Source organism: Triticum aestivum, chromosome 7A (genome assembly GCF_018294505.1).
Source record: "Triticum aestivum cultivar Chinese Spring chromosome 7A, IWGSC CS RefSeq v2.1, whole genome shotgun sequence".
Taxonomy (NCBI): domain Eukaryota; kingdom Viridiplantae; phylum Streptophyta; class Magnoliopsida; order Poales; family Poaceae; genus Triticum; species Triticum aestivum.
This window is the reverse complement of record NC_057812.1, coordinates 327,758,587-327,777,331: the sequence shown is the minus strand read 5'-3', so window position 1 is coordinate 327,777,331 and position 18,745 is coordinate 327,758,587. Positions and strand designations below refer to the sequence as shown.

Here is an 18,745-nt window from a genome sequence, read left to right as displayed (position 1 = left end):
TCCCAAGACACCACGTGAACCAATGACTAGAGCTCGAGCAAGGGCTATCGAAGCCGACGTGAACTCGCTCCTCTCCGAACTTACATACTCCTCCACATGTGAGACATGGCTACTACCTGAAGCGGAGACCTTGTCTGTGATCAAGTACTTGGAGGAAGGCCATGAAGCTGCTACCACCTACGTTTTAGGGTTAGCATTGTGATAGCTCAACATTGAGATAGAGCTTTGCTCATCCACTTACCCCTACTCCCATGGAGATCAAGGCCTCCATGTGAGAAGATCTCCCAAGTGGATTCAAGACCCCCTTGTGGGAAGATCCTCCAAGGATTCAAGACCTCTCTCCTTCAAGGATTGGGATGAACTAGCTACCCTTTGTACCCTCTTGTGTTGACTTTGGATCTTGTATCTCCCCTGTGTGTATGTGGATCTAGCACATATGTGATTGAGTTTTGTCTATTTGAGTGTTTTCCCTCTCATGTTCTTCGTGTTCTTCTTGGGATCCCCCTCAAAATCGTGAAAGATCGGCCTTAGGAGTTCCACTCCACATCAGCTATCCCAATTGTGATGGATGTTTAGCTACATACAAAGGGCAATAGTACCATGTGTCGGAATTTAACTTTGCATATTCGTCTCTACGCAAAGTCATTGAGCCTGCATTTGGTGTGTTCAAGATGAAATGGCATATTTTACTGAAAATGCCAAGTTACCCATAGGCCATGCTTCCAACATTGTGGTTGGTGATGATGCGACCATGCAAGCAACTCGCGAGGCGATTGCTAATGGATTGTTGGCAGATCAAGTATAGTTTCACATATTAGTTGATGAGACTACAATGGTAAGTGTGTATTTTGGATGATATGTGTACGTATGCAAGCCTATGATGGTTGGTCCATATTTTGGATGATATTTTTCGTATATAAGACTGATGGATGTTGCTTATTTTGGATGTTATGTGTCATTTTCATATATCGGATGGTATATTCCTACCATCATTACAATTCTAGAAAAAAAAATCCATATTTTTTTGGCTAAATCTCACTTTATCGAGTCAGAACATGTAACATGTGCTTTAATCTGCATATAAACATCATCGTCGGCACTCCAGAACGTTACTGACATTTCACAACACCTATAGCTCCTCTGACCAATAACTGAGTAAACAAACAGCCAGATTCTGATTCTGAGGAATCAAGAGCGACAGCTGATTCTCAGGAATATAGAGCCAGGGGATTCTAGGGAATCTGTAGCCCAAACAAAGGGGGCCTTAGTACATTGCATGTTGCTATATAGCATATGATATGTAGATATGGCCCTGGTTAACCTCTAGATAAATGGGTTACCAATAAATTCAGTTAAATGGCTGATTCACCGATTAATCCCTACTCAGCACCCAACCGATAATGACTATTTGAGCGCAAATTCCTGTCAATACTAGGGTTCTATTTTTGAAGAATGTATTATCTGCCGATCTAACTACAGGCAAAGAACAAATAAACAATATGCAAATTGATTGGTCCTCCGGTGACTCCATGGCTGATTTGGTTATCAATGCTAGAAGAAGTTTTGGGAAGCCCTTCTTCACTGAAGTGGTTTTCATTGCCTGCTGAATATCTGGATTGTCAGAAATGCTAAGGTTTTCAGGCATGAGAGAGCTGGTTTAACAAGTGGAGATGTGTTTTCATTCATGATATCAGTCTTATGCAATACAGAGTGAAAGCTGCCTACAAGGATGAGCTCCTGAGATGGGTTTCTTTCCTGCCCCCTTGAGGCCCTCTTTTGTGATCTTCTGTTTCTCTCTTTTGTATTTTAGTTTGATTACCCCTTGTAATCCTCCCTTCGTAATTGTTTACTCCTCTTAATAAAGCCTTTGATATGTTGTGGGGTTTTTGCCCTACAGTTCCCAGTCAAAAATAAATAAACAATATGCATTCCTATGGCTTGCCTGTTGGCAAATTTGGACGTACCCCTGTGTCATGTTTACAGTGTTGAATTTAGCTTTTTGCAAGTTGCAGGGCTAAACTGATCACGGGTTCATAGTGCAATTTACTCTTTTATATACAATTTGGCATTGTGGTAACTTTTCGCAAGCGCTTACTAATTTCCATTTGTGGATATAACGGTTAGTTGAAAGCATCATCTTTAGATTGTTTTACTTAAGTCAGTAAATACCCCCCTATGTAATAAGATTCTATAATAAAAACAATCATAGATTGGCTCTAAAGAACACTAAAGTTGTACTCATACTTGTTAGAGTTATATTTATGGTGGCCTTTGGCCTTTTGCATTCTGGCCTTTGGCCTTCTCTGTACATGTATATATGATGGCTTTTGCCTCCTGATAATACTAAGTTGCATTCCTAACATGGTATCAGAGCCTAGGTCTAGGGAATCTGTATCTGGCGGCTCCCTCGTCCTCCTCCAGACGCCAAACTATATTTATGGTTGTCGCTCTACATCGACACCTTTTGCGACATCCACCGGTGCTGCTGGCCCCTCTACATCGGCTACTTCACAGCTGCACCGCCTCCTCTAGCCGCTTCTCTGCATGGTGTTGGTCGTTCTTCATCGGCTCTTCCCACGACTTCCGCACTTGGTGATTGTCGCCCTACGTCGACTCCTCTCGCGGGTTCCGTGCATGGCGTTGATGGATCTGCGTCGACTCGCTACTCTCCATCGACTCTACATGTGGCTTCCACGGGTGGTGGCGACTGCTCATCGTCGACAAGTGTTTCTACCTCGACCTCTTCTACTGTGTCGTTGTCTGCACGTGAGATTGCACAACTGCGATGCCTGCTTGATGCTTGGGATTCTTCACCGACAGTTTCTGAAGGTTCCTGACTGACTCTTCTAGCAATGAGAAACCACCTTCAACCCATTCAGGTACATCCCCATGGATTCTTGATACCGGAGCATCTTTTCATATGACTTATGATTCTTCTACTTTGACCTCCGTTCGGCCTGTTGAGTCTGTTGTTCGCGTTCTTACGGCTGATGGCACTCCCCTCCCTGTAGCTAGTCGAGGCACTCTAAGCACTTCTTCATTTCATGTTCCCTCTGTAGCTCATGTTCCTCGACTTACCATGCAGCTCATATCTGGTGGTCAGATTGTTGACTCTAGTTGTAGGGACATTCTCTACTTTGATTCGTGTTCTGTTCAGGATCGTCGCACAGGCGCTCTGCTTGGTGATGGCCTCGACGCTCTAATGGTCTCTGGAAGCTTGACTGGCTTCGTCTTCCCTCCGCTGCCACCGCCGCCAGTCTCACCGTCCATGCTGCTGCATCTACCAGCTCTTTTCAGCAGTGGCATCATTGTCTAGGCCATTTATGTGGTTTTCGACTCTCGTCTTTGGTTCATCGCGGTGTTATGGGGTCTGTATCCGGTAACGCTTCGTTGGATTGTCTAGGTTGTAGGCTTGGCAAATAGATTCAGCTACCCTATCCTCACAGTGAGTCAGTGTCTGAGCGCCCTTTTGATCTCGTTCACTCTGATGTGTGGGGTCCGGCTCCCTTCACTTCGAAAGGGGGTCATCGCTACTATATTATCTTTATAGATGATTTTTCTCGGTAGACTTGGATCTATTTCATGTCTTCTAGTAGTGAGGTCTTATCTATATACAAAAAATTTGCTGCCATGGTTCATACCCAGTTTTCCACCCATATTCGTGTTTTTCGCGCAGATTCAGCTGGTGAGTATATCTCCCATGCGCTGCGAGGATTCCTTGCCGAGCAGGGTACTCTTGCTCAGTTCTCGTCGTGCTGTTAATGCTCAGAATGGTGTGGCTGAGCGCAAGCATCGTCACCTTCTTGAGACGCGTGTGCGATGATGATCACCGCCTCTCTTCCACCTCACTTCTGGGCTGAGGTTGTTACCACTTCCACCTATCTCATCAATATTCAGTCATCTGCTGCTCTGCAGGGTGGTATTCCTCTTGAACGTCTTTCTAGTCGTTCTCCTGATTATTCGGCCCTTCGATTGTTTGGTTGTGTTTGCTATGTTTTGCTTGCCCCTCGTGAACGCACCAAACTGACCGCTCAATCTGTTGAATGTGTCTTTCTCGGATACAGTGACGAGCATAAGGGCTATCGGTGTTGGGATCCTGTCGGTCGTCAGATGCGTATATCCCGAGATGTCACCTTTGAAGAGTCTCGTCCCTACTACCCGCGTCCATCCTCCTCAGCCTTTTCCACAGAGGACATCTCTTTTCTTACGTTTCCGGATACACCCCCGTCAGTGCCCAGTATTCCTACTCCTCGTCCCGCTGTTGCAGATCCGACGCCGTCCTCGCCTATGGTTTCTTCTCCTCCCTCATCGCATGACTCTCCACCTTCATCACCGATACCTTCCTCTTCTCTACCTTCATCACCGATACCTTCCTCTTCTCCACCTTCATCACCGATACATTCCCCGTCTCCACCTCCAGTGATTTCACCTCTCCCCTCCTTCCCTTTCCATTATACTCGTCGTCGACGTGTTGTGGATGAGTCTACTGATGTGCCCTCTACTTCTGATGTGTCTTCTTCCTCCTCTCGGCCGACTTATGGTCTTTGTTCTCGGCCTTGTCCACCCCCTGATCGATATTCTCCTTCTCACTATGGTCTTTCTACCGTTGTTGAGTTGACTTCTTATCGAGATGCCGTTGTTCATCCTGAATGGCAGTTTCCATGGCAAAGAAGATTGCTGCCCTTGAGCGCACCAGCACGTGGGATCTGGTTTCTCTTCCTCCTCGTGTTCGTCCCATCACTTGTAAGTGGGTCTATAAGATTAAGACTCGCTCTGATGGTTCTCTTGAGCGTTATAAAGCTCGTCTTGTGGCCCATATGACCACTGTTCGCACACTTCTCGTTGTGGCCTCTGTTCGCCACTGGTCCGTGTCTCAGTTTGATGTTAAGAATGCCTTTCTTAATGTTGAGTTGCGTGAGGAAGTTTATATGCAGCCACCACATGGGTATTCAATTCCTGATGGCATGGTTTGTCGTCTTCGTCGCTCTCTCTATGGCCTTAAGCAAGCCCCCCCCCCCCCCCCCGCGCTTGGTTTGAGCGTTTTGCCTCGGTGGTCACTGCAGTCGGTTTTTCACCCAGTGCTCATGATCCAGCGTTGTTTGTCCACCTTTCTGCTCGTGGTCGCACTCTTCTTCTATATGTTGATGACATGATCATCACCGGCGACGATCTTGAGTACATTGCCTTTGTCAAGGCCCGTCTCAACGAGCAGTTTTCTATGTCCGATCTTGGTCCACTTCGTTACTTTCTTGGGATTCAGATTTCTTCCACCTCTGATGGCTTTTTTTATTTCCCAAGAAAAGTATATCCAAGATCTTCTTGCTCGTGCGGCTCTTAGCGATGAGTGCACTGTTGAGACTCCTATGGAGCTTAATGTTCAACTTCGTGCTTCTGATCGTGAGCCCTTGTCTGATCCGACTCGTTATCGTCATCTTGTTGGGAGTCTTGTCTATCTCGCTGTCACTCGTCCGGATATCTCCTATCATGTCCATATCCCGAGTCAGTTTGTTTCTTCTCCCACTTCTGTTCACTATAGTCACCTTCTTCGTGTTCTACGGTATCTTCGTGGCACTATCTCTCGTCGTCTCTTCTTTCCTCGTTCCAGCTCGTTACAGCTCCAGGCCTATTCAGATGCTACCTGGGCTAGTGATCCTTCGAATCGTCGTTCTCTTTCTGCTTACTGTGTCTTTCTTGGTGGTTCTATCATTGCCTGGAAGACGAAGAAACAGACTACAGTTTCCCGTTCGAGCGCAGAAGCTGAGTTGCGAGCTATGGCTCTTCTCACTACAAAGGTAACTTGGTTACGCTGGTTACTTGAGGATTTTGGTGTTGCTGTTACTACACCTACTACACTCTTGTCAGACAGTACGGGTGCTATCAGTATTGCGCGGGACCCAGTGAAACATGAGCTTACCAAGCATATTGGTGTTGATGCTTTCTTTGTGCGCACTGGTGTGCAGGACCATGTTATTGCTCTTCAGTATGTGCCTTCCGAGTTACAGCTAGCGGGCTTCACGAAGGCCCAGACTAGAGCGCAACATGGATTTTGTCTTTCCAAACTCAGTGTTATGGATCCACCATGAGTTTGAGGGGGGTGTTAAGAGTTATATTTATGGTGACCTTTGGCCTTTTGCATTCTGGCCTTTGGCCTTCTCTGTACATGCATATATGATGGCTTTTGCCTCCTGATAATACTAAGTTGCATTCCTAACAATACTAACGTGGGCTGGCCTACCTGAGTTGTAAGAGAGATGATGAAGTCATCAGGATCTTCAGCGTCTTGATCTTCTACATATTCTCTTTTTGTCATTTCCTGAATGTTTGCAAGAAAATTATTGACATGCGATAAATCCATCAATAACAACAGAGTAATACCATCAGAAACTTGAGTACTATTACCTGCATGTGATATATTGTCTCCAACTGCATTTCCAATCTCAAGACTCTAACACAATCGGTTGCTAGCCTTCTGTACTCATTAGCAAGAGACGCAAGGCTTTTCGGAATTGCACTAGTTGTGCGAGTACGGTGACTTTGGTGTATGTCACTTTTGTTTTCTGAGATGGTGGATGGACTTATAAATGACTCACCAAGCCTGAAAGTTCAAAGGAGGCAAAACCATAAGCATGCAGCACAGGAATTCTCGCGATGACAGATCGTAAGCGATGATACAACCAAGAAGATCAGCAAAAAGGATTAAGTATTACTCCCTCCGTCCCATAATATAAGAACGTCACATAATATAAGAACGTTTTTGACACTACACTAGTGTCAAAAACGTTCTTATATTTTGGGACGGAGGGAGTATATGATTGCTAACTACTCCCTCCGTCCCACAATGTAGCTTGCAAAAATAACTTATATTGTGGGACGAAGGGAGTATTCTTTAATAGGGTGCGACTGGAATCAGATGTATACTATAGCTGGAATGTGTTGATGCTTCATATTCGCACAATGTTCTAGTGCACTAACTGAATCTACCCTATTTGCCCCTCTAGTGGATATCAGTGGAATAGTACTGTAGTTCAACAAGATGGGTAGCTAAACGAGTGAAACAATAGGTTTACCTTTCAACTGAATCTGCTAAATATTCTAAGGAGTCGCTAAGAGATGCCAGCAATATCAATTTCTGGTCATCATGGATCAAGTTTTCCTGCATACCAAGAATAACAGTTAACAATTAGCATGAAAATATTATAATCATATACTGCCCAATGTCTCTCACATTTCAGGACTATAATAACGCCTCTTGAAATAAAAAAGTTCAACTTGTCCCTTCCACAGTAAATATTACTCCCTCCGTCCGGTGAAAAGTGTACATATAGAAATTTTAGGACAAACTATGGAGTGAAGTAAAAAGTGCATTGGAAAGGTGCAAGCCACCATCTCTCTCCTCTTTAATTACCCAACCTCCAATGAGCTAAGTGCATGTAGAAATTAAGACCATATGTGTAGAATGTTATTGGTCTTGATTACCGTGTGATGAGAGAGAAGCATTTTTTTCCTACTTTCAAGTGCATTGGGAAGCTAGAAGTATACTCTTTTGCGGACAAATTTTAAATCCAAACGTACACTTTTCACCGGACGGAGGGAGTATGTATAAGTATGTATCTTATATGAGACTGTATTTTGTGCATGTGATTGAGCTCCTCAGCCACACAGATGCTTAGAGATATATGCAGAGATCTTCGGAACAGAGTAGAGAAGGTAAACATCAAATCAAATCAACGTGTGAAATTGGTCATCTCCGACTATCTTTCAGTACTAAAATATATAGAACCAGTGTACATCAGCACGAATGATAAGAAGGCAATGGCGTGTAGGTTCATACAATCTTGCCCCCACATGTAATTGAGAGAGAAGAGTACATCTTCATTATATAATACTCCGTATCAGACAAGACACGTGAGTCTGTACAACCAGTTAAAAACAAAACACTGCATGCATCTTTGTCCTCTCTTTTCTCCTGTTCTATTCTATTCCATCTCTCATTCATTCAAATCCAGAATCCCTTTCTCTCATTTGTCTGACCCTCACTCCAGGACATGCTCACTGCTGGTACGCTCCTTCTCCACATTCTACAAGAGGCAATACCTAGAAAGGTAGGCCATGTGAAGTAGCTATTGGGCCGAAGTGGGCTTTCTAGATTAGCAGCAATTTTGGTTTTCTATTTAAGAGAAAATGTCTCATCACTTTTAGAACTTGTTAAGCGTAACTAATCGGACTACCAAATGGGGAGCTACTGAATCAGAGTAATCTGATTCATGAATCGGTTATCAGATTCGCGGACCAGAGATGTATACCCCCCTCGAATCCGAATCCAATTCGTAGAAAGTGATGGATCACAAATTGCGAATTGAGCAGACTGCGAATCTGGTAACATTGTCAGCTTTTGAAGATAAGGCGTATCAGCCAAAAGTCTAGAACATTATCAGCTTTCAAGACATGATCAAACTAGAATTGTGGTGTATATCTTCTTCTAACATCAACAACTGGAACCTGTTAGTGCATGCCTCAGGAGAAAAAAACCATAAAAATATATTGACTAGCAGAATAATAGCACATAACTTATGGATTAAAATGCATGTGCATGCAAATTCACACCCCTCCACCCCCCCCCCCCCACACACACACACCCACACCAAAAAAAGGAAAATGCATAAGTACTAAAAAGTTTGAACGTGACAAAACATACCTGTTTTATCGGGCACATATCCAATAGGAGGTCACTTAGTTCAATCTCCACTTCAATTCCTGCATCTGGAATGTCGTTATCAAGTTGACCGAAAGACTTTTGCAAAGAAGCATTTGCAGGGTCCAGGCGCATTAAACTTTCAACATCACTCCGTGAGAGGAGAATATAACTTTGTTTCTCAAGAACAGCCTGCATTTTGCCAGAATATAAAAGGATCATGGAGAAAACAGAGAGTAGAAATACACTTGGACTGCAAAAAAAGGGACTTGTTTTTATTAATTTAGCACCAACGGAGTTGAGCTACAAGAGCATCACTGCATCAAAGTAAGCTGTGATTGCTTAGAAAATTGCTAGCAGAACTCACCCAATAAGATTAGTTGTTAGCCATGAGTTACTAGTACGAACGTTAAATGTAGACATTGCAAAAGACACTTGCTTTGCCTGCTGATTTGACCACCTCCATATAAGGTGTGAACATTCCCACCCCTATCCTCGAACTACCCGTGGCAGGCTGAAATTTCCGTGAATGGTTCCAGATGATTATGGAGCTGTACTTGCACATTGAAAACGCTATACAGGCCCATGACCCATACTTCAAGCAGAAAAGAAATGCGGCTGGGGAACTTGCGTGCGTAAATGTGATCACATATGGTGGCCCAGCTGATTCTATTGATGAGATCATTCAGGTCAGAGAGCACGACCATATTGAGTTTATGGAGAATGGTGAAAGCTGTGGTTGCAGTCTTTTGGGAGTACTTGCAATTACAAAATGAAGAGGACACCACAAAGGCTTATGGCAATTGGTGCTTAAGAGGGTTCACGAGGATATGCTTGGACGCATCAATCGCATGCATTGGAGGTGGAAGAATTGCCCTGTGCCATGGCACGGCAGTTCTTTTGACATGTCCACTAACCAATAATCACTCCACAGTTACCAGATTCTCTCAGTTTGCAATTTGGATTCATGATTCACGATTCACCAATTTCCATGAATCGAATTGACAGGGGGTATACATCTCCGATTCGTGAATTAGGCGTAGGATTCACAAATCGATTGCATGGGATTCGAGATTCTGTTCTATTTGTGAATCAAAGATGAAATACATTTTAAGAAATAAAAGATATAGAAAGAAACGACCCATCAGGCAGTTCGGCTGGCTCAGCTAGTGCCACTCCCAAGAACAATTGGACGCTCAGATAGTGACCTCCATTCAAATTAATCCCCTCCTCATTTCTGCCCTAACTCCTTTAGAAGCTGAAACCAAAACCACCAGCCACCACTCCTCACTTCCTTCCTCCAGCCAAGCCACACGCCCTGCTGCTCCTTCTACTTTACTGCTGCTGCCTGCTCCCACCTTTTCCAGTGCCATCTCGATGCTGCTCCATGCTGGCTGCAGCTCCCTCCCATCTCCTCCCAACAGCACGTCCAGGCTGCTCCTGGTTGACTGCTACTCCCATCTCGTCTGCAATTAATTGCGATGATAGCAGAGTTGCAGCAGCAACAGAGGTGCCACATCAGGCAGCAACAATGAGGACACGAGGGACACCCAAGTTCCTGTTTGTTCGTCCTCCAATCACAAATCAGACAGCAAATCAGGTGCGAATCGAATGAATTCAAACCCCAATCTACAATTGATCTAGATCAGAGTTCGACGATGGTTTGAGCGAATCCGGTAACTATGAATCATTCTTGAAGTTGTTGCTTTCCAGGATCTATGGATTTGTGAAGCAGCACAAAGGTTGTGGAGGAGCAACTCCACCTTGCTGCTACAATGTGTACAGCACAAGTGTTGAAGGAACAGCTTCAACGTGCTGTGCTAGATATCGCTCTAGAGGCGAATGTAGGCCGATAGGGCAGCAAGAGTTCAATCCAGAACTCCTAGGGCACAAGATCTACTCCAAGATCTTAGATAAGAACAACAAGTTCTATTATAGGTAGTGGGTACATAGTCTGGTTCCAAAGTAGAGGTGAGGACCTCTATTTAAGCCCCGTTCGCTTCAGAGGATTATGAAGCATAGGAAAGTAAAAAAGTGTAGGAACAGGGGTTCCTTGTAAGTACAATACGGAGGAATTGAAACAGAGGAAAGAAACAATGGCTGTGCGTTCGGAATATCGGATGGGCCACCAGAGGTCGTACTAGTAATAGTCAGGCAGCAACAGTATCTATGAGAATTTTTTTATTCGCATATAGGCATTCTTCTCTCACACCTCAACTCTATGACAGCATATTTTACTCAGCTCGTCAGGAGGGCAGCCTCGGGCTTCCGCCAAAAAAGTGATCAGAGTAGATGTGTTTATTCCTATGGAATCAACACTGTTACGAATCATTTCCTATGATCTACTGTAGCAGATTCCTTTGAAAAGAACGCAACAAAGGAAAAAGAAACCATGGAACTCACAATTCCTTAGGAATGTGTAGAAATCCTGTGAAGCAAACGGGCCCTTATAGGGCTTTGGGAAGCCTTCACATACTTCTACTTATAGCTGGAACACTCGGAACACTCTAGGAAACATTATTTAGGATTCACCATTCTATTCACAGCTACTTATAACTAGAGAACTCTAGAAACAGCAGGTAGGGTAAAGAAAAGAAATACTACACTAGACTGGAAGCATCTAGAAGTAGCTAAACAGATCTGGCATGTGTTTTTCTTTCTTCTTCTTTTTTCTCATCTATTGTTCCTCATCAATTTGGCATGCATACTTTGTGTTGCCTGGGTTTCAGAATGACATTTCCTCTCTGTGCAAGGCTAGCTGCTAGCCACAATGATCTCACAATGACATCAATGTTCCACATCTAAAGTTGACTGTCCATATCTATGGGTCTCGTCTAAACCAAACAGATGTGGGATATACAGCTCGGCAGCCGAGTTTCAGAAGTGCACACTTATTAGTTTGTATTTCAAGTCAGCAGAATTAGAAGAAGAAGAAGATAAGGATACAGCCTGCCATATAATTAGAACATAAAAGTAGTAGATTTAATTCACATATAAGAATTGCATGTTCCTGAAACCAACAGACAAGTGCATAATTATACCTCCATATATGATGCCCGGCATCTTTCGTGTGTACGTTCCAGAAAGGTGCGAACATACTCAACAAGCTCAGCAGCATAGATCGGCATCAATTGAACCCAACCAAGAACCTAAGGAGACAATGAGAGAATAAATATTATTAAGTACAATTAAGAGTTGAAAGAAAATCCATGTTTCAATTACTAAGGCATTACCTCTTTGGCAATTATATCAACAGCCAGAAGCCCTTGTAGTACAGGGCGGCCATTCTCCACTAGTGAGCTATATACTGAGGTTGCATTTACACGTGGTCTAAATGCTGCTGGACCTGCCAAACGACATAATAAAGTTGTTCTAATGTGCAAGGATGAAAATTTCAGGAATAGGTTACTGCAGCCAGCCAACCAGCCAGCCACCATACATGCAAACATAGTTTTGGACACCAAATTCGACACAATGTTTAAGCGCACTTCTGATGCACAATAGGGTCATGATATCGTGTAAAGGATGATTTAATGTTGGACTGTGTTATGTGGGGGGCGTGCCCTCAGTGTCTTCTGTGGGAGACTACACTATAAACTTTTATCTCTTAAACCATCAACCCGATTGATGATCCGTTCTATCATTGGCTTCATTGCCGCGAGATCTTTAAAACTACATCCCGTGTTGTATGTTTTGACAACATTTTTTTGTCAGTAATTACGACATTAATTTCACTTACTTTTTTCGAGAAAACGCAAAAGCCTTGCGTTTCTTTTCATTGAAAAGAGGGCGGGGGGGGGGGGGGGGGGGGGGGTGTTCAGTTACAGACATCCTAGGATGTGCGGGTTACAGCAGGTGAATTAATGTACGTCCCAGGTTTGGGGCAGCACAAGTCGGAGGCCAGGTGCCCCGGCTGCCGCCCATGAGCGGGCCTCGTCCTGAATGCTATCTAGGAGCGCGTTAAGGGATGGCGTTGCATTGTCGAAGACGCAGCTGTTCCTGTGCTTCCAGACCATCCAAGGCACGAGCAGCGCGACAGATTTCAGGGCCTTGCGAAGGGTCAGCGGCGTGTCTTCCTTGGCATGGTTCCACCAGTCCGTAAGCGACAGTTCCTGTGTTGGGATCGGGGCCGGTATGCGTAGCCAGGCCAGGGTCTCATGCCATGCCTGTCGGGCTAGGGGGCATTCCAGCAGCAGATGTTGCATTGTCTCCGGCTGCTGGTCACATAGGAGGCAGCGGGGATGATGTTGGAGACCGTGGCGAGCCAGCCTCTCTGCCGTCCAGCAGCGGTCCTGGTTGGCTAACCAGTGGAAGAACTTGACTCGCGGCGGCGCCCAGCACTTCCAGATTAGCTTCCAGGAATGGCAGCCCGTTGATCCATGGAAGGTGGCCGTGTAACAGGACTGCGCGGAATAGGTGCCGCTCGCCGTCCATCTACAGATCAACCTGTCCGGTGTGGTGGAGAGCTCGGTGCGCTGCATGATCTGCCAGAGCTGTAGATACTGACCAATCTCGTGGAGGCCGAGGTTGCCTTGGATGTCGCGTCCCAGGAGTTGCCATTGAGTCCGTCCGCCACGGTTCTTGTCGTCCGTCGTCGCTTGGGGATGCAGCCGTAGAGGTTAGGCATGAGCTCGCGCACGGACTGGCCACCGATCCATCGGTCCTCTCAGAGCAGGGCGATCTGCCCATTCCCAATGACCGTGAATGTGGATGCCCAGAACAGGGCTCGTTCCGTGGGCGAGAATTGAAGGTCTAGCCCTTGCCATGCTCACTCCGGGCCCGTTCTGGAGAACCATAACCAGCGTAGTCGCAGGGCGAGACCGGCACGCTCGAGGTCTCGCACGCCCAGGCCCCCAAGCTCGATGGGGCGGCAAACTCTGTTCCAGTTCACGTGGCAGTGTCCGCCATTGGCAGCGGCACGTCCAGCCCAAAGGAAACCGCGCTGAATCTTCTCGATCTGCTTGAGGTTTTTTTTGGGGGGAGGGGGGGAGGGGGGGGGGCGCGAACGCAAGCAGTTAGTGCACAAGGATGGCACACAAGACCGACTTGACCAGCGCGAGGCGCCCGGTTTTAGTCATCAGCCAGGCCTTCCAGGCCGGTAGGCGCGCGGCGACCGCATCTACCGTGGGTTGTAGCTGGGCGGCAGATGGGCGGCGCGTGGACAGGGGGATGCCGAGGTAGGTGATGGGGAGAGTCGCCACCGGGCAGCCGAGGTGCGCGATCATCTCCGTGGCTGCTTGGTCGCCGTGCAAGATGGTGGCGGAGCTCTTGGTGAAGTTCACCTTCAGGCCGGAGGCCCTGACGAACAAGGCGAGGATCTCCCTGATCGCAGTGGTGTCGTCCGCCGTGGCGTGGCAGAAGACCATGACGTCGTCGGCGTAGAGGGAGATCGCCGGGATGTGGCGCCGTGGGTGTAGTGGCTGCAGGATGTCCAGGCTATGTGCGCGTCGTAGGAGCCGTCCCAGGGTGTCGACGGCGAGCACGAAGAGCTACGGGGACATGGAGTCGCCCTGCCGGAGCCCTTGCTGGTGCCATATGGGGGGGGGGGGGGGGGGGGGGGGGCTCGCCGTTCAGGAGGATGCGCGTGCGACAGGAGGATGGCCGTCCACTCCAAGAATCTGTTCCCGAATCCGTATTGGCGTAAAACCTCAAAGAGGAATGGCCATGACAGGGAATCAAAGGCGCGCGAGGTCAAGCTTGAGCATGACTCTCGGAGCTCCCAGTTGGTGCAGCAGCTTGAGTGACTGCTTGACAAGGACATAGTTGTCGTGCAAGCTCCTTCCCGAGATGAAAGCATTTTGGTTGCGGCTAACCAGGTTGTCCAGCTTGGCACCGAGGCGGATCGAGAGCACCTTGGCGAAGATTTTGGCCACAAGGTGTATCAGGCAGATCGGCCGGTAGTCGCGCAGCCCCTGGGCGTCGGCTTTCTTTGGCAGCAGCGTCAGCAATGCTTGGTTTGGCACCGAGGCGGATCGAGAGCACCTTGGCGAAGATTTTGGCCACAAGGTGTATCAGGCAGATCGGTCGGTAGTCGCGCAGCCCCTGGGCGTCGGCTTTCTTTGGCAGCAGCGTCAGCAATGCTTGGTTCAGCTTGTAGAACCCCCTTCCTCGCAAGTCATATAGTTGCTGGAACACGTCAAGGAAATCCTGCCTGATGGTTGTCCAGCATGCGTGTAGGAATTCTGTTGTGAACCCGTCTGGGCCTGGCGCCTTGCGGGCGGGGAGGCGCTTGACAGCCTCCCAAATCTCCTCGGCGCTGAACGGCGCATCAAGGTCGGCGAGGTCGGTCGGCTCGATGAGCTGTGACTGTTCCCGGGCGGTCGCCGTGCCAAGCAAGGCCTTGAAATGGGCGAAGGCCGCCTCGGCCATGTCAGTGTGGTCCGTGAGCACCCTGTCGTCCACGGCCAGGCTGTAGATGTGGTTCTTCTGCCGACGGAACGAGCACTGCCGGTGGAAAAAACTGGTGCTGGCGTCGCCGTCCTTGAGGTTGGCGATGCGGGAGTGTTGGCAGGCGATCGTGCGCTCCATGGATGCGAGCCCAAGGTAGGATATCTTGAGCTGCTTGCGGAGCCAGGCCTCCGGTGGCGAGAGGTTGCGCGATTCCTGGGCTTGGTCGAAGCGTGAGATGAGCTCCCGTGATATCGCCAGCTTGGCCTTGATGTTGCCCGTAGACCTGGAGCTCCAGCTAGTGAGGCTAGCCGCCGTTGCCTGTAGCCGGAGCATGAGCCGGTGGAAGGGATCGACGTGATGCGTAGCGCCCCAGGCCGCGGTCAACACATCATGGAATCCGTCCAAGCGTAGCCAGTATTCCTCAAAATGGAACCGCCGGTGTGAGGTGGGCATGGGCGAGCGGTCCAGCAGCAACGGGGCGTGGTCCGACACCATAGCCGCAAGGCATCGAAGGTGGCATCCGCTGTGTGCGCGTCCTCCCAATCAGCGGTGCAAAGAACACAGTGTCATTCATTTACTTACTGGATTTATATACCCTTAGTTACCAAATTTATATAACTTAGTTTGCAGTACAGTGTCATTCATCCGGTCACTATAATATAGTAACTGGTACTATAATATAGTAACTAGCCAGAGAAAAACCTGACGTGGATCTTTGGAACATGGGGGCCAATGCACCCAAAATGGAAAAACAATTTTAGAAAAATCAAAAAGAGTTAAAAATTTCTGAAACTTCTTTGTAACAAACATGGTCAGAGTAATACTCATGTGAAAAGTTTTGTAGAGGAATGACTCATGGTATCCTTGGTGGATCGACATTATAAAAGTTACTACTCACGCTTTTTGTAATCTCAAATTTGTTTTCTTGGCGAAGGAGTCAGTCGAAGCTTTTCACACTAGCGTAGCACGGCCAGAGGCAGACCGGCGTTAACGGGGGCTTGGACTTGCGAAATGAACGCGTGACGTTGATGTGGGCTTGGACGTGCGGGGTGGACGAGCAAGCAGACGGTACCCAGCCAGAGATTATGGCCGATGTCACATGGCGGCAGGAAGAGCAGCAACGACTGAAAAGGCTTGGACCTGCGAGGTGGACGAGTGGGCGTTGACTTGCGGGGTGGAGAAGCACACAATAGCTCGGCTAGAGACAGCGGCCGGTGTCAGGCGACAGCAGCACCCACCGAAGCGATGGATCAAAGCACAAGTTGCACGTGCAAAAAAATTGACCTATGCTCTAGTGCCATGTTAGGACATATGCAACTTGTATTTCCTAGGGGCCAATGGCCAGTACACACACACACACACACATGTGCAGGAAACCCCTCATACAACAGGGAAAATATATACATGGAACATAATATAACGCTAACAGCTAACATGGTCCACACATCACCGATACTAAGAGGTGTGCAGGGAGCGGAGATCAGGATGAGATTAAGGTTGTGCTATCTTAGAGCAGCTGTCCGACGTCGACGGCGGCGATGAAGGAAATAGGGCGATAAAACTTAACTTTTACTCCGGCTAACTGAACAAACCATAACGTGCGCAAGCGGATATGTTTCGGCATGATGCAGTAACAGTGTAACACGATCAAGCTTGCCGACGCCAGCAGATTGATTTTCCTACCGCAAATGGCAAACAGTTGCTTCAATCAAGAGAACAAGACACGGGGCCACACGTGGCCTCGTACAACAGGTACGTGTCCATGGCGGTTGTGCACGCGCGGCACAAGCACATGTGATTGCACGACAGCAGCAACGCACAACTCATAGCTAACCCGCCGCCGATACCAGTGCCTACACCCGGATGTACTGATGTCGCACCTCATGGAGGCACGCATGCTGGTGAACCAACCCTGTTGGATGGCACGGACTAGTCGCTATTCCGCGAACTGTTGTCCCCCCCCCCCTGTGTCGCCCTCCAGGAACCTGGTCCTGCAGAAGACAAACACTACTAGGAAGTTATACGCCACACGCCACGTGACTACCAAACTTGTAGATGTTGTCAGGCTACAGCCGCATGTCAATTTAGGGGGGGGGGGGGGGGGGGGACTAGGAAAGAGGCGACGACTGGAGGCTCCAATCCTGAGTTGCTGCTGCTTGTACGCCGCGCTGGGGCGAAGAAAGCGACGCAGTTGAGCCCGCCTGGGGGTGTTGACAGAACACCTGCCTTTTCCTATCTCTCACAGGAGCAGCGCAAAGCAGCCTGACTGGTCAACTTGTTCCCCTTCAGTTTTTCGGATTTTGCAAAAATAACCTTGAGAAACATCCCAACTCATCTAGGCCAAACGTGGTCAAATTATGCCATATCAGGAAAATACGTATGCCAATCAGTAAAAGACAAAAGACCATTCCAAGTTCAGTGACTAAAGTGAATTATTGGACAAGTTTAGATGAATTTTCGTTGTGGAAAGCCCAAACTAATAAATGTATTCTAATAACTCTACATGTGTATAAAATTGTAAGGTCAAAATAACAGGCTGTCTTGTTCTTTGGCTGCTAGTAGTTTCTCAATCTCTGACCAGAATCTCCATCATGTTCACAACAAAATACATCGGTTTTCATGTTTAAATTGGTGATTCACCGACTTATGTTGTAGTCCTTTCATGCAGCATAGCAATAGATAAAGAGTAGATCACACTCGCTATCTATTGGTGGGAAGTAGTTGACTTACTAGATATAGCCTGCTGAACACATTTTCTATAGTCTACAAATATTGCTGGCAAGAAGTGCTCCTTCAAGAAGTTGTTCACAAAAGCCAATAAGCCATCATTCCTGCACAAAGTTCAAGTCTAAAATGTCACCTAAGATTCTACTAATTCAAAAGTACTCTACAGCATAGATGATTGGGAAGGCTTTCGGTCCGCTAATATCATTTCCATGTGGCGAATGAAAAAACTTCTGTTTACATGGTTAAATTTTGGAAGACTTGTCGCATATGTTCTGAAACGGTGTCTTGTTGAGAATACAGGGAGTACTGGGGCTGAAATGGTGTCTCGTTGAGAATACAGGGAGTACTGGGGTGCAAGGACAATAATTCTCGAAATTTTAGAAAAGATATAGCCTGCAGGATATACCGCCAATTAGGTCCTATCGTTTGTCCAAGGACTATTTTGAAACAGCCAATCCTTACATCGACTTTACTTATTCTTTATGCTGCCTGTAAATAATCAGTACTGCTCCAGCACCTCTGCGAAGGTGTGAACCTGTCAAACTTTTGATTAAGAGCATAAAACGAGGGAGCGGAAACCCCTTGGGAAACCACAACTCCAAACAAATAAAATAAATACATCACAGTCATGAACCTGTCTAGATTCTCAAGGTACATGTTTGCTTCAGCCTACCAGCCACAAAATAATGAAGGAGAAAGATATGAAGGACTCAATGAGCATGACGAGAAAAGGAGACTCATGGACGACAGAGGAGAAATAGTGTTAGTTTGTGGAGGAGGGGAAAGGGAAGGAGTCACACGGTCTTCTTGGAACACTTCAAGGTGTTAAGGGTATGATCATTCCTAGGGTTTGGCGTCATGTACTATATACCATTGTGTCTGCTTAGCAGCTCAAGTTGACATTACACACTTGCACAGGCGCCTCAAGCCGTCTTT

The 18,745-nt window shown here is 47.1% G+C and overlaps 1 protein-coding gene across 1 annotated transcript in view; it reads right to left on the bottom strand.

Annotated features, from left to right (window-relative positions):
* The window catches only part of LOC123154268 (exocyst complex component SEC8), a 45,597-nt gene that overhangs the window by 7,629 nt on the left and 19,223 nt on the right, over positions 1-18,745 (bottom strand). The window contains exons 15-21 of the mRNA XM_044573039.1: positions 17,813-17,913; positions 11,926-12,038; positions 11,734-11,841; positions 8,696-8,884; positions 7,068-7,153; positions 6,400-6,595; positions 6,236-6,313 (exon numbers count right to left, since the gene is read on the bottom strand). Coding sequence (XP_044428974.1) covers positions 6,236-6,313; positions 6,400-6,595; positions 7,068-7,153; positions 8,696-8,884; positions 11,734-11,841; positions 11,926-12,038; positions 17,813-17,913 — 871 coding nt within the window. The remainder of the gene's footprint in view (positions 1-6,235; positions 6,314-6,399; positions 6,596-7,067; positions 7,154-8,695; positions 8,885-11,733; positions 11,842-11,925; positions 12,039-17,812; positions 17,914-18,745) is intronic.